The 20565-nt window shown below is 46.2% G+C and overlaps 1 protein-coding gene across 2 annotated transcripts in view; it reads right to left on the bottom strand.

The window, feature by feature from the left end:
- LOC146007125 (bactericidal permeability-increasing protein-like) overlaps nt 1–20565 on the bottom strand; it is a 111143-nt gene that overhangs the window by 28242 nt on the left and 62336 nt on the right. Inside the window, exons 8-11 of one of the 2 annotated variants that reach the window (XM_083145499.1) lie at nt 14117–14208; nt 12890–13066; nt 11484–11537; nt 5375–5542 (exon numbers count right to left, since the gene is read on the bottom strand). In XM_083145499.1, coding sequence (XP_083001625.1) covers nt 5375–5542; nt 11484–11537; nt 12890–13066; nt 14117–14208 — 491 coding nt within the window. The remainder of the gene's footprint in view (nt 1–5374; nt 5543–11483; nt 11538–12889; nt 13067–14116; nt 14209–20565) is intronic. The other variant, XM_083145500.1, reaches the window with a different exon arrangement.

Genomic DNA, 20565 nt, shown 5'->3' with positions numbered 1-20565 from the left:
GCAATGCATATCGCCACCACTGGGAAGATGCTTCACCAATCCAGCGGCGGATTGCTATACAGATGGAATGGCGCCATTCGCCAAGAATGGGATGCACATTCCAGAGAACATTGCTGCGACTCCAACAGTACATTACAATACATGCTCAGACAAATGGGCTGTGTAATGTCTGAGTATCATGGGCAAATAATAACTGCAGCCTGCAGTTCCCACAGCCAATGCTGAATATTGTGAACACAAATCGAGAATGGGACACTCTTGTGTCTGAGACACTGGACGTCTCATTCTCTATCTCATTCACAATATTCCCCCCCCCCCCTCTCCAGTACTGTATATTCAATCACGTGTCCCCATACCCCTTGAAATAGCGTAATGAGATGCTTGGACAGCTGTGTCCTTACACAGTACACCCTTGCTACTTCCACAGATGTCTGATACCTGGCAGCCATAAGCTTCATACTATACAAACTGTACTGTACAGTGCTGTGCTGTAGGTTATCTTTCACACCGCATACTACCCGACTCGACCAGCCCTTTGCTGGGAATGGGATGCGTCTCACATGCACGCACGCCATATTCTCTGTGAAGTATTAAATTGTAAAATATACATCACCATAGCCAGTTATAAAATAGTGTAATGAGACGCCCACCCATGCAATTGTATTTTTGTAATAAAAGTGTCTAACTTACTGAACAGTGCTGTAATGTAGTAGCAAAGTAGTTCTTGTGCTACAGTACATTTCAATGGTCACTTCATGCAAATACAATCCAGATTCTGACAGATTCTGACAGATTCAGACATATGAGCAGTGATGATTTTATAAAGTGACATCTGGTGGATGATCGCTGGTAATGCCCTCATCCGATAACACTATTCGTCAAACGCCAAGCTGAGCAAATCATAGTGCTGCAGCGTGACTAGGCACACAGTGATGAGTTTGCATGCCAACCGCCATAGGCAGGCTAGATGAGTGTGTCTCCATCTGGATAATGTCACCTCACTTGTGATGTTTAAGAGAATGTAATGCCTGCAGGAAAACATTCAGTGATTTAAGATCCCGAGATAGCTATATTCCTTCCTGTATACAGTTAAAGAAGTCCTAGTCTGCTCTTTTGTGATTGGAGGATACAGAGAAGCTGGTATAGCTGTATGGTAAGTCTGGACTCTAGAGGGTTAAATACAAGAGCACTATCAGCGGGCTGAACCGGCTTTCTCCGATGCAGCTAACAGCTTCTGTCGCGTTGTCCCAGCACAACAGAGGCTGAGAGCGTCTTCGGCTTATGCGTCTCCATGGAGAAGCTCAGCCAATCAGGGCTGAGCTATCCGTCTCCATGGAGACGCATCGCCCAATCACGCTCTTAGCCTGTGTCGCGCTGGGACAACGCAACAGAAGCTGTTAGCTGCATTGGAGAAAGCCGGTTCAGCCCGCTGATAGTGCGGGCTGACCGGCTCTTCTGCAGAGAGACCAGCGCTGGATCCTGGATCGGTAAGTATGTGGTTGTAAAAGTGAGGTGTGTGTGTGTGTGTGTGTATGTAATAAAGTTTTACTTTTCTGTGTGTGTGCTTTATTTGAACATTCTTTTTACAGGTGGACTACAAGTCCCAGCGGGCCCATTAATGCCCCGCATGCTGGGACTTGTGGTTCTCCAAGTCTCAGCATGTGGGGGAGGTCTGCTGGCACTTGTAGTTCTCTTGTATTAAGCAATGTTAGGAATGTGAATTTAACACTATCAGGCCGGCGTCCAATGGCCAGGGACGCCGGTGACAGCCCCGGGCTTCAGCCCTGAACGGGTGAAGCCTGGGGGGGGGACCCCCTTTATTGGGGGGGTCCCCACTCCTCCAGGTACCCCGTCCAAGGCTGACCAGCCACAGTGCTCATGGTATGGCCGGGGGACCTTGTGTAAAAAGTGTCCCCCGGCTGTGGCATGACACTGCGGGCTGTTGGAGCCCGGTGCTGGTTTCAAAATACGGAGGACCACCAGATTTTTTGTCCCCCGTATTTTTGGAACCAGGACTGGTCCAAGAGTCCGGGGCTGGTTTCAGTAATACGGGGGACCCCTATGCTTTTTGTCCCCCGTATTTTTGGAACCAGTTATGTACAGGAGGGGGGACCCCACACAGTTTTTTTTTTTTTTTTACTTTTACACATATTTTACCAAAGAACCATACACAGATCACAATGATCTGTGCATGGTTCTGACAAAATTGCCATGTTTCTGACAAAATCGCCAGTCAGGATCAGGTCTATTTTTTTTTTGCTGTTTAGAGAATTTTTTTGGGCGATTTCCAAATTCGCATCTCATTAAATATGCGAATTGTATATTTTTCAATGGGGAAAACATCTGGATGCAAATTCCGGAGTTAAAAAAAAATCGCACTTTTTGCAGATTTCCGCATCTCATTAATCATGCGAATTCGGGAAAAAGTGCGAAAACGGCAGTTTTTGCGATAAAAATCGCAAAAAACACAACATCGATCTCTATTAAATGTCACCCATTATGTGATTCTTTATTATTGATTGTGTTTTGTGACAATGTAATGTATTTTTATATATTTGTTTTTGAAGATTATTTGTAAAGATTTTAATATTTTAATTTTTTTGTCCATATCAAACAGAAGATATATCCTCTGGGTCCCCACAAAGTAGGTCGACAAGCATTATATCAACACCACTAGGTCGAAATGCAGATATGTCGACATGAGTTTAGATCGACATGCAGTAAGGTCGTCAAGCCTTTAGGTCGACATGGGTTAAGTCGACAGGGTGATTAGGTCAACATGGGTTAGGTCTACAGGGTCATTAGGTTGACATGGGTTAGATTGACAAGGTCATTAGGTCGCACGTTTTTTTTTACTGTTATTTGAGTCGACATGTACCGACAGGCAGTATTTCATGCTCTACTATCCACTATGGAGGGAGAACAAAATAGTGTGCCGAGCGTAGCGAGGCACCGCGGCCGAAGCATGGCGAGCGCAGCGAGCCATGCGAGGGGATGTGGTGGTACTTTTCGGTGTCAATGGCGAGATGACATGTGCCGACAGACGGTATTTCATGCCCTACCATCCACTAGAGCGTGGTGGGAGAATAGTGTGCCGAGCGTAGCCAAGCATCGTGCCCAAAGCATGGCGAGTGTCGAAATAAAAAAAAAGTTGGTACTTGTTTCCTAGCACGGCCACAATCTTGTCCATCGTGTATCTTTAAGTTAAGGTACACGATGGACGCGATGGACCCGATTTCCTTTGAAATCAGGTCCATTTTGCCGGCAAAGGCAAAATCGGGTCCATCGCGTCGGTCTTGTGCATTAACATGGCACGCGACGCGATGGACCCGATTTTGCCATAGGCTTCAATGTTAAAATAAGGCAATTTTGAAGTCTAGATTTAGACGTCTAAATTCAGACTCCCTGCAGTCCTGCGCACAGCTGACAACCCGACAATTTACACTCCTCTGGCAATTTAGAAGTCTAGATTTAGACGTCTAAATCTAGACTCCCTGCAGTCTCCTCCTGCAATTTAGAAGTCTAGATTTAGACGTCTAAATCCAGACTCCCTGCAAACCGCTAAGATGGGGGCATCTAAATTTAGTAGGGTCTAGGGGTACACTATTAAACCTGTTCACAATGACACTAGTCGACGTAACAGCTGTCGACCTTGATAATTCCACTATCCACGCCAACCCAAAGCGTGGCGAGCGCAGCGAGCCCGCGAGGGGCGGCGGTACGCATCCTACGACCTTTTCATATTCCCACTATCCACGTCGGCGTGGAGTTGATTTTATAAAGTGTGGCGAGCGCAGCGAGCCACCGAGCCCGAAGCGTGGCGAGCGCAGCGAGCCCCGCGAGGGGACACGGATACCTTCACAGGTATCCGCGTCCCCTCGCGGGCTTCACAGGTATCAGCGTCCCCTCGCGGGGCTCGCTACGCTCGCCACGCTTCGGGCACAGTGGCTCGCTGCGCTCGCCACACTTTATAAAATCAACTCCACGCCGACGTGGATAGTGGGGGTATGAAAAGGTCGTAGGACGCGTACCGCCGCCCCTCGCGGTTTTGCTGCGCTCGCCACGCTTCGGGTTGGCGTGGATAGTGGAATTAACAAGGTCGACAGCTGTTACGTCGACTAGTGTCATTGTGAACAGGTTTAATAGTGTACCCCTAGACCCTACTAAATTTAGATGCCCCCATCTTAGCAGTTTGCAGGGAGTCTGGATTAAGACGTCTAAATCTAGACTTCTAAATTGCAGGAGGAGACTGCAGGGAGTCTGGATTTAGACGTCTAAATCTAGACTTCTAAATTGCAGGAGGAGACTGCAGGGAGTCTGGATTTAGACGTCTAAATCTAGACTTCTAAATTGCCGGAGGAGTGTAAATTGCCGAGTTGTCTGCGGTGCGCAGGACTGCAGGGAGTCTGGATTTAGACGTCTAAATCTAGACTTCTAAATTGCCGGAGGAGTGTAAATTGTAAATAATCAATGTGAAAATCGGGTCCATCGCGTCGGTCGCATCGCATGCAATTTGGTCGTATGCGATGCGATGCGACCGACGCGATTTTTTCCGACACGACCAACCCGATCAAAATTGGTGTGGCCGTGCTAGGAAACAAGTACCAAAAAGTTTAATTTTTCACTGTCGACCTTACCCATGTTGACCTAATGACCCTGTCGACCTTAGACATGTCGACCTAATGACCCTGTCGACCATACCCCTGTCGACCTAATGACCCTGTCAACCTTATGACCCTGTCAACCTAACCCAAGGCTAGGTCGACAGTCAAAAGGTTAACATGGGTTTTTCACAGTTTTTTGAGCCGACATGTGCCGACCGGTGGTATTTCATGCCCTTCCATCCACTAGGGCATGGTGGGAGAATAAAATAGTGTGCCCGAAGCTTCGCGAGTGATTCGAGGGGATGCAGTGCACTTCAAACTGTCCATGACGACAGTGTCGGCATTCAGGTAAAAAAACGTGAAAAACACCACGTCGACATTTTTACTGTCGACCTAGCCCATGTCGACCTAATGCTTGTGTCGACCTAATGTCATGCTGACCTAGACCCATGTCGACCTGGATCCATGTTGACCTTGACCCATGTCAACCTTAACCTATGTCGACCTTGCTGCATGTCGACCTAGTGGTGTGGACCCAATGCTTGTCGACCTAGTTGTGGTCGACCCAACGATCCCAACCCCTCTTATGTACAGTAAACTACTGTCTACTTAGCTTTTTGGATATTCTGTAGCAAGCACCCATTCACTGTGATACTGGTCACAGTACATATCTACACTTTTTCCTGCAGGCAAAGGGAACCCGTTTCTAGTTCACCAAAAGAGTGATAAAGATTGAGCTTCAGCAATGTCACATAAAACATAACACTTACCAAGGGGACAGAAAACACTTGTCTGGTGAGAAGATGTGGCAGGACAACCAAAGCTTGAAGTTCTCCTTCCATATCCATAGTTAGCTGGGATGTCAGGTGTATCACGGGAGCCTTGGTGGCTCTTACAGTAAGTATCATAGCCTCAGATACAGGGTAATATTTCTTTATCTTCAGTGGAATAAACAAAATGATGTTAAATTGTATACAATTCTATAGTCAATTTAATAAAAATTGATTTGAACGAGTTTGTAGTGGGTTTCCTAGAAGCAGGCACCCCCCCAAGTAAAATCTGCCACTGTTCTATGCCTAAAGTGAAGCCAGATGCAGTCTGTGAGACTCAAGGCAGTCCCTCAAGGATGCCGCTCTGTAGACTTTGGCTTTTTGCTTAGGTCTCCAGAAACATGTCACCCGCATTTTGTTCCTGGGGTCATACTGCAAATCACACATATGCAAATCACCAGGAAAGTGCCCAACGTGCCATATTTCTTGTGATTTTTATCTGCAGCGCTGGCCGCAGTGGGATTATGGAGGGGTAAGTATAATGATATTGCTGCATTGTATAAATTGTGGGGCCTCCTGGACCCTGCATCCATTAAAGATACACCAATGGCGTTAAGGCATATTTGCTTACTTTCTAGCTGCTAAGCAAGCACAAAAGGAAGTGATGCATCAGCCATAGCTGCCTACCCTCCTGCATTCTGCAGGAGACTCCCTGAAATAGCAGCAATCTCCCTCTCTCCCTCATTAGTCTAGAAATCTCCCTTTCACCTAGCCCACATAACACTGTTACATCTTTGGAGAAATAAAAAGGAATGAGAGATAGATACAGTTACATTAAATCATCAGCACCATTTCCCGGCACTTTACCAAGTACAGTAGCTCTTACTAACTGCTTTGGGGCTCATCTACATTTGGATATAAATAATTTTATCAGATTCCTCTCAGATGTAGCAGTACACACCAGAGCCGGCCTTAGGCATAGGCAAACTAGGCAATTGCCTAGGGCATTTGGAATGCCTAGGGGCACCAGCAGCTTCTGTTGATTAAAATGATATGCAGCATGCCTATATTTTGTGTGTGAGTGAGGCTGTATCTGCATATGAAATAGTGTATTCATGGAAATCACTGTAACATAGCCAGTGGCGTAGCCCCCCCCCCCCCCCCCCAATCGCCGCAGGCTTACCTGTCTACGCATCCCGGCTCCCCTCCTGGCTTCAATTATTTCTATGCAGACGGACCACGATAAAATGGCCGCCCCCATACCGCAGACAGTTTCAGAGAACGGTCTGCTTTATGGGGCTGCCATTTTATCGTGGTCCGTCTCCATAGAGTTGGTTGAAGCCAGGAGGGGAGCCAGGACGCGCAGACAGGTAAGCCTGCGGGGGATGGGGGCGGGGGTATTACTATAGCATCGCAGCCCCCCGGCGCCCCCACATGCACAGCGCCCCCCCCCCTCGACCGCGGGGGCTGCGGTGCTATAGTTACCCCCCTGAACATAGCATTCTGTATGCAGGTAAGCCACAGTCGCACACAGAATATATTCATGAGACATATCATTTTAATCATCGGAAGCTCCTTGTGTGCAAATAAGATGAATTTTCAGCATAAAATGCACCCAACATTAGCAGAACTGGCCAGGAGCTGCATGGCCTATTGAGGCAAGATGTATGAGGAAACATCTGTATCCAAGCAGAGGGAGCGGTCACAGTGTTAGTGGCTGTGCGAGTGCTGTCTGCGGGTGGGTTGGTTGTGCAATAGTGTTCGGCATATGTGTAAGGGGCATTATGTGTGTCATGTATAAATGCATTAATAATGTGCAACATATGTGTAACAGGCATTATGTGTGTCATGTGTACAAGGGCATTAATAATGTGCAACATATGTGTAATAGGCATTATGTGTGTCATGCGTATAAGGGCATTAATAATGTGCAACATATGTGTAAGGGGCATTATGTGTGTCATTATGTGTATGAAGGGCATTAATAAAGGTTGGCATAATGTGCAAGGGGCATTATGGTTATAAGGACATTAATAATGTGTGTCATGTGTAAGGGGCATTACTGTGTGGTATAATCAGGGGTGCCGAGAGAAAGGGGTAGGGGGTACAAATTACCCAGGCCAAAGTCTGATGGAAGGGCCCAGTGGAGGCCACGGGCCCCCTCCCCTTGACAGCAGCAGCTGCAGCTCTTCACCTCTTCCCAGCACACACTGCTTTGTGCTGGGTTGCAGTGTGGCCATGGAGGTGCTTAAATTTGTTTTCTAAGGGTATAATGTGAATAATGTGAGGAGTAATGTATATAAAGTAAAGTGGTACTACAGTGTGATGTAACGTGAATAAGGGACACCATCGCATGATATATTGGGAATAAAGTTGCACTACTGTGTGGCATAATTTGAATTGGGTGTACTATTGTGTGGCCATGCCCCTTCCCAGCAAGAACACACCCCTGTATGGGCTGCGCACCGAATGTGTGCACTGTTTCTATTTAAATATTGCGGGTAGGAGCACCAAAATGATGACTGCTATGATGAGGGTTCATGGTGCTGGGAAATGGGAGAAAGGTCAGAGGCGGAACTAATGGCGGTGCTAGGGGGCCCCAGTCAAAATCTTGCCTAGGGCGTCATTTAGGCTAGGGCCGGCTCTGGTACACACCCACACTTCTAGGTTTACACAATCTCTCCATATATGGAACTAGACACGCTCTTTGGGTGGAGCATGACACACCCCCTCAATGGGGCGCTGTGCAAAATTCTTCTACCAACAATAATCTCCCTGAAACTAGTTTTCAAAAGTAGGCAAGTATGGCATCAACATAGGTGGGCAATGCATGGGGTGTGCCACCACTACACATTGCACGCATTACTGCAAGGGTCAGCTATGATGATGCAATTCATTGTCCCCAACTCTTTGGGATGGCTGAGGGGTCATGGTAGCTGTGGTGGGGTGCTGTATCCGGGAGACCTGTCTACTTTTCCAGGGAGAAGGGAGTGCCATCTGCTTTTCAGGAGCCTCTCGGCTAGAATGCTGCAGAATGGTATGCAAGGGTCAAGGGCCACAGATGCCAGGTTTAGGTGAATTTAGGATGAATACACTGAGCATCCCATAGGCTGTCAATAATGTACCGATGGTGGAGTGTGCAAAACTACTGTTGCAGTTACACAGCCCACAGACCCTGAAAGTGGGCATCTCAGCACTTACTGTATACTCTCTGTTGTACGCTGGTGCACAAGGGGAAGGCTGGGACTAGATTTTGTATATTTTTAAAATAGCTGTTAATACAGCGGCCGTTATTGTGAATGCATTAATAATAATCACTTCTGAATCAGACCCTTAGCTTCTTCCACAAACAGGGGTTTATTTACCAAGATGGGAGTTCTATTTCTGATGGGATATTGCTGTGGACAACCAATCAGATTATATCTATTCTCTTCTAGAAGGTTCTAAATAAATAAGAAATAGATTCTGATTGGTTGCCCATAGCAACATCCAATCTGAAATACATAGTCTGTCTGGAAAATAATGAGACTAAATCCGGGAAAAACTATTTATTGAATTTAGGGTTAATAATCTTCAAAGTGTGACCCTTGAGCATTGATACACTATTGCCAGCGTGTCTGCCAAGCTTGGTACGACTCCTGGAAAGCGTTAGCCGGAACGTCCTTGAGTGCCTTGTCGTGGCTGTTTCTACTTTGTCTACGGTCTGAAAGCAGTGCCCTATTAGGCCGCATTTGATCCAGGGGGACAAAAGAAGTCAGCCAGGGACAAATCTGGACTGTAGGTTGGTTGAGGCAACGTTGTCATGTTGTGCTTGGCCAAAAACAGCCTCACTTGCAGCAATGTGTGACTTGCTGCATTGTGATGATGGAGGACCCATGCAGTGGCAATGTCTTTGCTTGTGAAATGCACCAATGATAGTTTGACTGGTAGGTAGAAATTCCCTGTGGACCACACCCTATGAGTAGAAGACAGGGAGTATGGATTTGGTCTTTGATTTGCTCATTCAGCCCTTTTTGAGGCAAGGTGACGATGGTGTGTGCCGCTCTGCACTTTTCACAACTAATTTCCCCTGAGCAGAGATCATTACGAAATCGCATGCGATTTATCTCATGTAATAATTCCAGGGGAGCTGTGGAGGCAGCAAAGAGGTCCGGGCTGCGTGAAGCGCGCGTGGGCTGCAGGTGCAGCATTGTGGTGGCGAGGGCGGGAACATTTTTTAAAACATAGGCGAGACAGCACGTTTTTCCGGTGCCCCCCCCACCCCCACACACACCCAGTGGTGCAAGTAGAATTTTTTTCTTGGTGGTACTAATAGCCTCCACCAAAAATGGGCGTGGCCATGTGTCATGAGGGGGCGTGGTCACACAAAGCTAGAGGAGTGACTAAATGACAATAGTGGCTTGGCATCAGGAGACAAGGAATGAGAAACAGGGAGTGACGGGCAGCTTGTGCTTACAATTGTGGAGCCTGCTCTTCATGCTGTCATAGCTGCTGATGCCTGTTGGTGTGACAGGCTAAATCAACAGTAGCCGATAGCTGCATATAGCACCACTCATAACGCTTGGTGGGCGGGCTGCGGATGCATTATATTTAAACTTAAAATAAAAATAGAAATGACAGTGGGTCAGTGGGTAAGTGGTACTGCGTACCTGCAACATATTTCTTACAGGTACTCCGTACCACCCCGTACCACCTTACTTGCAACACTGAACACACCTAACCTGCCCCCCCCCCCTTCTTACCCGTACCTGCACCCGCGGTCCGTGTCTCGCCCGGCTCTCTGCCGGGACCTGTCTGACCGTCACGGTCCCGGCCTGCTCCTGCTGCTACAATGAAAACTGACTCTTAGAAAATGGCTGCCCCCATACTGCAGACAGAAAGCTGTCTGCAGTATGGGGACAGCCATTTTCTAATTGTCAGTTTTCATTGCAGCAGGAGACGGCCGGGACCATGACGGTCAGGCAGGTCCCGGCAGAGAGCCGGGTGAGACGCAGACCGAGGGTAACTATAGCCCCGCAGCTCCCCGGCGGCGCCCCCAATTTCTCTGCGCCCCCCGCCACCGCACCGGGGGCTGCGGAGCTATAGTTACGCCACTGGGTGTATGCCAACACATCGTGAGTGCTAAAAGGCAACTGCGATGTGCAGCTGATGGCCTGATCTGACAGATTGAACCTGCAGCAGGTTTAATCTGTAGGGCCCGACCTGATGTGCACGGGACCACGCATCGGGTCGGATGGAATGTCAAACACATCCGATTTGGGCCGTCCGCAGGAATCGGGCGAAATCGGATAAGTGTACAGTATTCACAACTGATAAAAAAGACTAGGAAGCAAGCAAATATATTTGATTTAAATCTGTGTTAATCATACTTGCCTATCTGAATCTCTCCATGAAGGAGAAAATGCTCTGGTCCTGGATTTCCCTGGTTATGTATGATTGTCATAACCTGTGGGGAGCTAGGTAATTGAAAAGGTGTTTCACTACAGGTGATGGCAATCCTACATTACCAGGGAAGTCCAGGACCAGAGCATTTTCTCCCTCATGGAGAGGGTCAGGTAGGCAAGTCTGGTGTTCAGGTACCCATACATGGTGCAATTACCGGGTATGAAGAGATATGCTTTCTCGAGGAAAGTACAGGAGCAGAGCAATGTGTCCCTCCCGAAGAGGGTCATGTTGGGAGGTATGTAGATGCGATGCAATCTAGTTACAGACGCATGGTGCCTATCTCATCGTGTATGTGCACCGTTAGATGCATTTCCTCATAGATGTAAAAATTATGAATGATACTTGTACAGTCACATAGAAAGTACAGCTGTTTTGTTGCGACAAATGCAAAAAGTATAACAATAAAATATTTTATACTGTAGGTTTAGTTCCAATGTAAAGTATATTGGTAAAGACTTAATAGCATTAGTAGTGGTTGGGTTGGTACACATTCTGGGTGTTGACATTTAGAATGCCATCACTGACTACTAGCGTCGTTTCAAAAGTCAATAGGAAAACGTCTTGTCAACATGTTGACATTCACAATGCCGACATTCTGCTGAAAACTTTTTGTATTAAACCCGTTGGACAATAATAAGACACAAGGCTGGGATAAATCACATACCTCTGGGATAATTGGTCCATAGTCTCCCGTGCGCAGCCAGAACGCATTTGGGTACTGTTAAATAAGAGACATATTTAAAAAGATTTTGTACACATTAAGGTTATTTTAGGAATCGGCACATCTCTAGTGTAAATGCCATTTCTTCATCTATCATAATACTATGCACCTATTTGTGCTTGATCCTATTAATGTATACATCTACAGTCATATACAGAATGTTTCTATGTGGCTGCCCGCCACTATGCAGCCACTTGTGGAAGGAGCTGCCATCAATGAGTGCACACTTTCACCAGCCCTATACCTTTGCAAGAGAAATTTAGATGTATCTTGGTATACTCTTAAGCCAGCATTGCCTGCAACCCTGCCTGCACAACTGCCACTTGCCACCCTGTAATTCAGAACCATCAGGTCAGAAGAATCAGCCATAGTTGCCTACATTCAGGCCAGGGACCATGAGCAATGCTAAAAATATAACGGCAAATCTGAAAAATGGAGTGACCAGGTAAAGTCCATCTGCAGCCAGGCCGAACACCCATCCCACGGCTGCGTTAATTCCCTCTCTAACATGCAAGGGGATGTGTAAGCTAACACATCCCCTCGCATGCGACCACAAAGAGGCAAAATCCTTCAATGGTCGCCTGCCATTGAATGATTACTCCTGCCTTCACTAAGAAAAGTAGCCTAGACTGACTTTTCTAGCGCCCGCTGTCCTCCAAATTTGGGGTGGGCCATCCGGTGATGTCATCTGCATGCCCCCCACGCCATCAGGTCATTAGCATGAGAACACCCAGCGTTCTCCTGGGAACGCCCATTAAACGCTGGGTGTTTCCATATGCTAGTAGGCCCTCCCGCTGCCTCACGCTCCCCCCTCCCCCCACCCTCCCGTCGCAAGGATGGGTTTGTTCGCTGTGGCTACATGCACCCAGCGCATCCACATGCACAGAAAAGCGCATGCGCAAATAACAAACATTGACCCCGTGCGAACGAACGCGGCCCTGCGAATGGACTTGAATAAGGTCCATGATGTCCCAGTACTTGCAAGTACTGGGAATACGGGAAAGGCTGAGACTTCTCTCAAAACAGAGAAAAATGTACAAAAGGGTAAATTGTATTTCTCTGTTAAGTGGGTTGGCTATACAATGCAGCTACCATTTCCCAGTACATAACAGTGTCTGGCTGAGGCAACAGAGAGGGTTCAAACAGAGTTAGTACATAAGGATGTGTATACTGTGCACATTCCGATGCTGCTGGCTATGCTCCCGGCCTTTTGTGCGAGGGTGGAAAAGGCCCCTGTTGCAGTACTTGTGGAAACATGACAGGCAATACTTCAGCTTAAATTTTAGTTTAAGCAGGGACTAATGCCTACACATATTGAGTCTGTACAGTATGTTGCTCTCTAATCTTACCTGCTCCTGTGTCAGCTCCAGTTTTAGAATGGAAGTCATGAAGTAAGTTTCTCCAATAGTATTGAAAAAATGTTCAGACAGTCCCAACAAGATCATGGAATTCGTTGTCTCAGGTAATATGAGGGGGGATTTATTAAATTCCTGTTGTTCTTTAGCTCCAATGTATTGTGCTGTTCCCTGTTTAGAACAAATTAAGCTGTCAATGGCAACTTTTCCAAATAGTACACAGTAACTACATATTTCTTAACATGGGTATTTATAAAATAAGGAAGACAATCATGTAAGTGATACTCTAGCTGCCAACCTGTACCTCCATTTGGGCACCTGCACCAGCCTATACAAGGGGCAAAAGTTACCCTGGAAACAGCCATATTTATGCTTACAATATGTCCAACTATGAATAGCCTGCAGATGCTGCAACATGACCGAACATTAGTTCCACATGAGAATGTCCTGTTACAGCCCAGTAGATGTAAATGTGCACATAATGGGCAGTATTCAATGCCGCTGATTCGCCTTGTTTACTACCCTAAAGTTTTAGCAATATTTCTGTTTCCTCTGGTTCTGTTCATATGGGTGCAGAATGCGTCTTTGGCACTGACAGGGCCTCCAAGATTGGGTTGTGTTGAAAACAAAGTGTGTGCGGGTGTTGATATTGCAAAGTAATGCCCCATACCGACTAGGTGATCCTAATATAGTTAACGATATCGGCTATGGCTGTGGGTGGCTGATTTAGGGGAACACACTCAACGATATGAGTAAACAATATTGTTCAGTGACATCACGGGGTCCTGCTGAACTTGTGGGTTGTTGGCTATATAGCTAAATTGACCTGTATCTTAAGGCAGATAGGAGGGGCCGTTAACAATTTGCGGTAGTATACACACTAGAGAAAATTTTAAGTGATATCGCTCAGAAGGCAATTTATGAGCGAGATCTTTTACAGTATCCTCTAGTGTGTATGGGGCTCTATACCAGGGGATGACTCCAGTGGAGTTGGTTTATTGAACGATAGCAGGTACAGCTGCACTACATGTACAATGGTTCTCAAGGTATTACAGCGCTGTGGCCCCACATAAATAAAATGTAACAATAGTAATGAAAATAATAATGATAATAGAGCAGAGCTTCAGTGGAGTGGAGTGTCATACAGCTTACCAATTCACTCAATTTGCAAAAACTAAAAAATAAGTAATGTGATTTACTGTATGTTGGTTGTAATCTTACCTTTAGCTCCAAGTCAATATAAGTTTTGTATACCCGTGGGGGAATTATTAGACCATACTCAATCTTATTTTGAGGATCAAGCTTTGCAGTGACTGTAAGAAACAGATCATAAATTTCAAATTCATATGTAGCTCCATTATATGGTGTATTTAGGACTTACTGCCCCTAGGCACAACATAATTAGCCCCACCCCCACCCCATAGATTAGAATGAGCCACCGAGCCCGAAGCGTGGTGAGCATAGCGTGCCCCGTGAGGGGACGCGGATTACTTTACATGTATTCCGTGGAGAGCGCAACGGAATACATGTAAAGTTATCTGCGTCCCCTCTCAGGGCTCGCTACGCTCACCACACTTCGGGCTCGGTGGCTCGCTGCGCTCACCACTCTATATAAAATCAACTCTATGCCATAGTGGATAGTGGGGTTATGAACAAGTACTAAATCGCATCGCACATCAAATCGTATACAAATCGCATGCGATATCACATGCGATATCTGCCGCTGTGAAACTAAACAAGTACCGTCCTGGCTTACTCGGCGAAACTATGAGCCTGATTTAGGGCCTTATTCTGGTTCGGTCGGTGCAACGTACGTACGGTCCGTTTCACCGTACGTTTCCCGTACACGGACGGTGAGCGAAAGTCCGCCCACAAAACATCCGCATACGGACGGTCACAAACACCGACAATGGGGAGTGGCGTACACTTGAGCGTACGTCACTGTATAAGGACGGGTCTCCTCTTAGACACTGTTAACTGGCATACAACAGAGAGTACGCCACCGTATACGGATGGGTCTCCTCTTAGACACCCTTAACTGGCGTACAACAGAGCGTACGCCACCGTATACGGACGGGTCTCGTCCGTTTTCACACCGACATCTTCCGTATATCGGAGTGTACACCACAGTGCATGGACGGGTCTCGCCTTTTTTAAATGGAAAACTCAGCGTGTGTCACCGATCGTGAGAGTGAGCATACGTCAGTGCATGGTGGCATACCCTTCACATATATGGGACTGCAAATCTTCCCTTTCAACTATAATTAAGACATTTAATTAATTATTCTAATTGTTATTCAATAATTGTTTTCTATTAACTCAATTGTCTACCTTAATAAACACCCTGATAAAACAACATTTTAACCCTCATTACATGTATATTTATTATGTTCTAATGTGGCATTTTAATCACTATCTATGTGTCCCCACATTGGTTTTACTTTTAAATAAAGTTATGTTGGTGTTACAGTGAAAAAGTTGATACATGTAGATTTCTGTGAATTGAGTGTCCTGCCTTTTAAAGTATACAAAAACACTTACTGAATGGGTGTAGATAGTTATAAAATAACTACCTTGACATATATAAGCAGGTCTTAGAATGAATCTTACCTAAAATTAAAACAACCTTTACATGTTGAGAAGTGTAGAAAGATATGCTTCCAATGTGTTTCAGGGCTGTGTGTGGCTTGCAGGTAGTGAAATCATGGTTTTCACTTAATAGGCTGCTGCATTGCTTATTACATTCAGGTGTAGTAATCAGCGTTAATTAGCAGACCCAGGTGTCCGCTCTCATACGGTATCTCTATATCTCTAGGGGTGGTCTGGAGCTATCTTTGGCTTCCGCCTATTTCTGGCCTAAAATGCACGGTGCATTCGCCGATCGAGCGGTTGTAGCACCGTACATTTTTTGTGCACACCCCCGTGTACGTCCATGTTTACTCCCAGTTTTCCTCATTATTCCGGCCGCTTCCCTAAAAACGCCCCCATGCAGCCCACAATGACCGTACTCTTGCGGACAGGTCTTTTCGCACGGAGAGACCCGTCCGTGAGCGGTGTGAGGTCGCCGCACCTGCACATTGCGAAAGCTACGCATGCGCAGATGAAAAAAAAACCCGATCCGCCCGTATACAGTCCCATTGTATGGAGCAGAATAAGGCCCTTAGACCTGATCGCTGGTGATTCTATCGCCAACCTCCAGGACCCGTAATCAGACAGAAAGGGGCACGTGCACACAAGACGCTCACGTGCCCCTCTCTGTCTGAGCCTTCCGCCGTCTCCTGTCGCCTCCCTGCCGCTCTACAGTACTACCCCGCAACCCCCCCTGTCTGTCTCCCTGAAGCCGAGACGAGCAGGGAAAGCGCTCCCCACCACCGCGTTTACGGGGATGCGCGTGCATGTGAGATGCTCGCGCCTCTCCGCCAGCTCTTCCCAGAACTGACTGAGAGGCGTTACATCTGTAGGCCACTAATTTGCATCTATTCCTAAAATGCAATACATTTAAATGCAGCACCATCAGCCAATTTGTACCAGCAATATGTCTATGAATTGTAGTGATTACAGATCTATTGCGTCGACTGTGTCTACGGGCAATCACCATTACATCCGCACCAATGCCAACGGTGATTGACAGCTCAATGATCTGGTGCATGCAAATGTGTCCACCCAGTTGTGACATTGAATCATAATATGTAGATATGTAGATCAATTGATCTGCAGATATATCTAACCCTTTTCACATACTGGAGCATTGAAAACCTGGATTATTGCCGGGTTGCTGCCAGGTCCACACCCGAGATGTGGTGTGAAAAGACCTAAAATAAATAACCCGGATTGACCAACCCAGCAATCCTAATATATAGGACAGTGATGTGCCAATAGGCAATGTTAACCCTTTGAGTGCCAAGTGAATTTGTCAAAATAGGTCTGAAAATTGACAAGCAAACATTTTTAAGCATCATAATGACCCGTAATGTTACCTTATATAGGAAATATAATCTTTTTTTACACAACATTGTTTATTTGAATTTACATAACAAATGTGAGTGAAGCTGGCATTTTTAGTGGATATTTTGTACATCTCTCACAGACATGTTGACACTTAAAAGGTGCCCATACACTAGTAAGATTTATCTTCAGATCTGACTGGTTGGAACTAAAACATGGTTATGGATGAGTGACAGTTTTTCAGTTTTCCAAGCAAATGGTCAACTGTCATTTGCTCTCATCCTTAACCAGGTTTTTGTTCCAACCAGACAGATCTGCAGATAAATCTGCGTGTGTATGGCCACCTAAAGGGTTTCAAAATGGCGCTTGTGTGTAATAGCCAACTCTATCATTTGATGGCATTGGCTATAGAAGACTACATACCTCCCAACTGTCATGATTACAGCGGGACAGTCCCGATTTTCGGGTCCTGTCCTGCTGTCCCACCCGCGGCAGGCATTGTCCCGCTGCGGGGGGTGGCAGTTGGGAGACCCCCCCAATCTAATAGAATAGATGCTGTGCGCATGCGCACAGCGTCTATTCTCGTATGAAAACGGAGGTTGTGGCTAATTAGCATAAGCCGCGCCCTCATTTGCATACACCCCGCCCCTTTCCGCGCGAGTGTCCCTATTTCATCAGCACAGAAGTTGGGAGGTATGAGACTATGATATTCTCTCCACAGCAGTTAGCAAAGATAGATCAGAAAGATCTGTCTCAATTTGGAAGTCCGAAGCGTAGGCCTATGGCACACATCTGCATTTCAATCCCCAGAGCAGGAATTCAGCAGACCATACATCACCTTGACAGCTGTGTATAAATTAGCCAGGACCTGGATGATAGATTGACAGTGTCTAGTTCTACAGTTGACAGGTTGACAACATATGGTTGACAAGCACAAGGTAGACAAAAGGCCGACACAAGAAAAAGGGCAACATGGCAAAGGCTGGCAAATGAAAAGGTTAACCTTTCATACGTCGACATTTCCGCACTTTTGTCCCCCTTTTCTCCATATCAGCCTTATGCATGTCAACCCAGACACTGTTAACCCTGTAATTCCATCACAACTAGTCTAGTCACCAGTGGCGTAATATAAAGTATTACCTACTCTTTTAAAATGAACTCTGTATACTGTATTTCCATAAGGTGGTGCTGTTGCTTTTATAGTGGAGTAAAGCAGCCAGCTGCCTGAGGTATCTCTCATTTGGATACAGAGTACAATAGTACAATATGTTACTTTAGAATAAGTCCTCTATGTTTGTAAGACACATCTTAAAAAACATCATGCTGTACATTAAATAGCAGCAGGAATTTTGGGACGGTTGTCTAGTCCGGGACCCGCCCCCCCTCCCCCAGAGTTCACGCACTGGCAGCCACTCTGATTGGCTGATGGTACGCTAGCTCTGATTCGTTCACCACGTGGTCGCGCATATTAATTGACTGCCCATGTCCTTATGTGAAGAAGCCCAGCGGAGGGAGGTGCGGTGGGCAAAATGAGTGGCCCGGGTTCTGCTCTCTCTCCCTCTCTGGCCCGGGACAGCTGTACCCACAGCACCCCCCTAATGGCTGCCCTATGTAGCAGCAAATGCAAATATTCCTCAAAGAGCAGAGGTTACCTTTATATATAAACATGCTTTCCTAACATAATTATTTTCAGTTATTGTTTTATGAATTATGTAGGAAAATCCAGTAATGAAAACAGTATCCGTATGATATGATACCCGTCAAATCTAAAGGTCGACATACACTAGGTCAACATTGACAAAGGGTTGACACAAGCAAAGGGTCAATATGGTAATGGTCAACAAATTAACTTTTTTTTTCAAATTTTTGGGATGAATTTACGCTTTGTGATCGACATGGACTGCAATTGGGAATGGTAAAGCCGAGCTCAGCTGTTGTGGAGTAAGGCACCCTGTCTAAAGCATAGGGAGTGCAGAGAGCCATATGAGGGGATGCACTACAATAATTATGGATGCACATGCTCAGGTGTTAACAATCGGCCTTTTGCTAAAGTAGACCTACGTTGACCTTGTGTATGCCCACCTTTTGTTATTGTCTACTTACAGAATGTCGTGGTGTTGACCTATTGACAGTTGACTTAGACACTGTCAACCCTTCACACCCAGTGAAAATACAGGTACACACTGGACAGCCCTGTACTGAGGGCCTGATTCAGAGATGGGTAGAACTGCATTCAAGTGGCTTTGCAATTCTATCCATCAAAATAGAAATGCAGTAGGAGGTGTCTATATGAAATAGATAACTCCTGCATTAGGTTTACTATCCTAGTGCACAATGTGTGACCATGCACTTGGTTAGACCAGGTTGCATAAGCTGAGGCTTACTCAGACCGACTGATTCCTGGCAGCTTGCAAGGACAGGAAATCTACATGCAGCCTTGCAAACCCTGGCCTCGTCCCTCAGGGGCGGATCCAGGAGAAAACTACAAGGGGGGCACCATGATAGGAGAGGGTTTGGGAGGGTGTTAGTGGTGCCAGTGTACATGCTAAGGGAGCGGTAAGAGAAAGGAGTGCAGAGAGAGGGCGGGAATGGGATTAAAAATAGGCCCTGGTGTTTAAAGTACACAGGCCCACCTTGGCGACAAAAGTGAACGATGTACTTGTGTGCGCACCTAAGGCGTACTACGGAAAAGGGGGTGTGGCCACGGAAAAGGGGGCATGTCCCTGAGTGTAGTGTACCACACCATATACAACTTCTACACATTATGCAACAAAATACTAGACCCCATTATACTTGCCCCTTACACATGATGCCAAACGGAATGAGACAAAATTCACATAATGCCACATGGATTGAGCCAAAATTCACATAATGCCTCACGGATTGAGCCAAAAGTCAAATAATGCCACATGGATTGTGTCAAAATTCACATAATGCCACATGGATTGAACCAACATTCATATAATGTTACATGGATTGTGCCAAAATTCACATAATGCCACACGAATAGAGCCAAAATTCACATAATGCCACAGAGATTAAATCAAAATTCACTATATGCTTCATAAACAGGGACATTGCGCACCAAAGGCGTGCATTAAAAATGTACACCATAATGCCCATTACATGTTAAGCCACACAGCATAATGTCCATTATGTAGTATGCCAAACACCATAATGCCTATTAAAAATTATGCTACATACTGTAAGTGCTGCTCATTGCCAAGGGTTTCCATGCTCATTGCCAGGGTTTCCATACTCATTGCCAGGGGTTCCATGCTCGTTGCCATGTGGGATTACATGCTCATTGCCAAGGGGGAATACATGCTTGCGGTAACTAGGGGACAGCCACCGCCAGGCAGAAGTGACAGCCATTGACAGCCAGGCAGAGAGCACTGCAGGTCCCGGCTACTTGAAATAATACCCCTTTCACAACAGAAAATGCAGATATTTACCAGCAGATGAGCGGCTTTGAGGACGGCTTTGCATAGCACTGCGCTATGTAAAGCCCCCCCCCCCTCACAGCGCCGGGCAGGGGGAAAGCAGCTCAATGTGTATGCACTGAGCTGCTTTCCCCCAGCGATGATAGCGATCATCGCTGTCCATAGGCGCTGGGCATAATTACCCAGTGTGTATGGACCTTCAAGTGTAATGCAATTGTAAATAAAAGTGATCATACTGAGTGATATGTACAATTAAGTTTGTAATAAACACCAAAATGGCTC

This window comes from Crinia signifera, chromosome 6 (genome assembly GCF_055691185.1).
Source record: "Crinia signifera chromosome 6, ASM5569118v1, whole genome shotgun sequence".
In the NCBI taxonomy this organism is placed as follows: domain Eukaryota; kingdom Metazoa; phylum Chordata; class Amphibia; order Anura; family Myobatrachidae; genus Crinia; species Crinia signifera.
The sequence above is the reverse complement of the archived record's forward strand: the minus strand, read 5'-3'. Positions and strand labels throughout refer to the sequence as shown.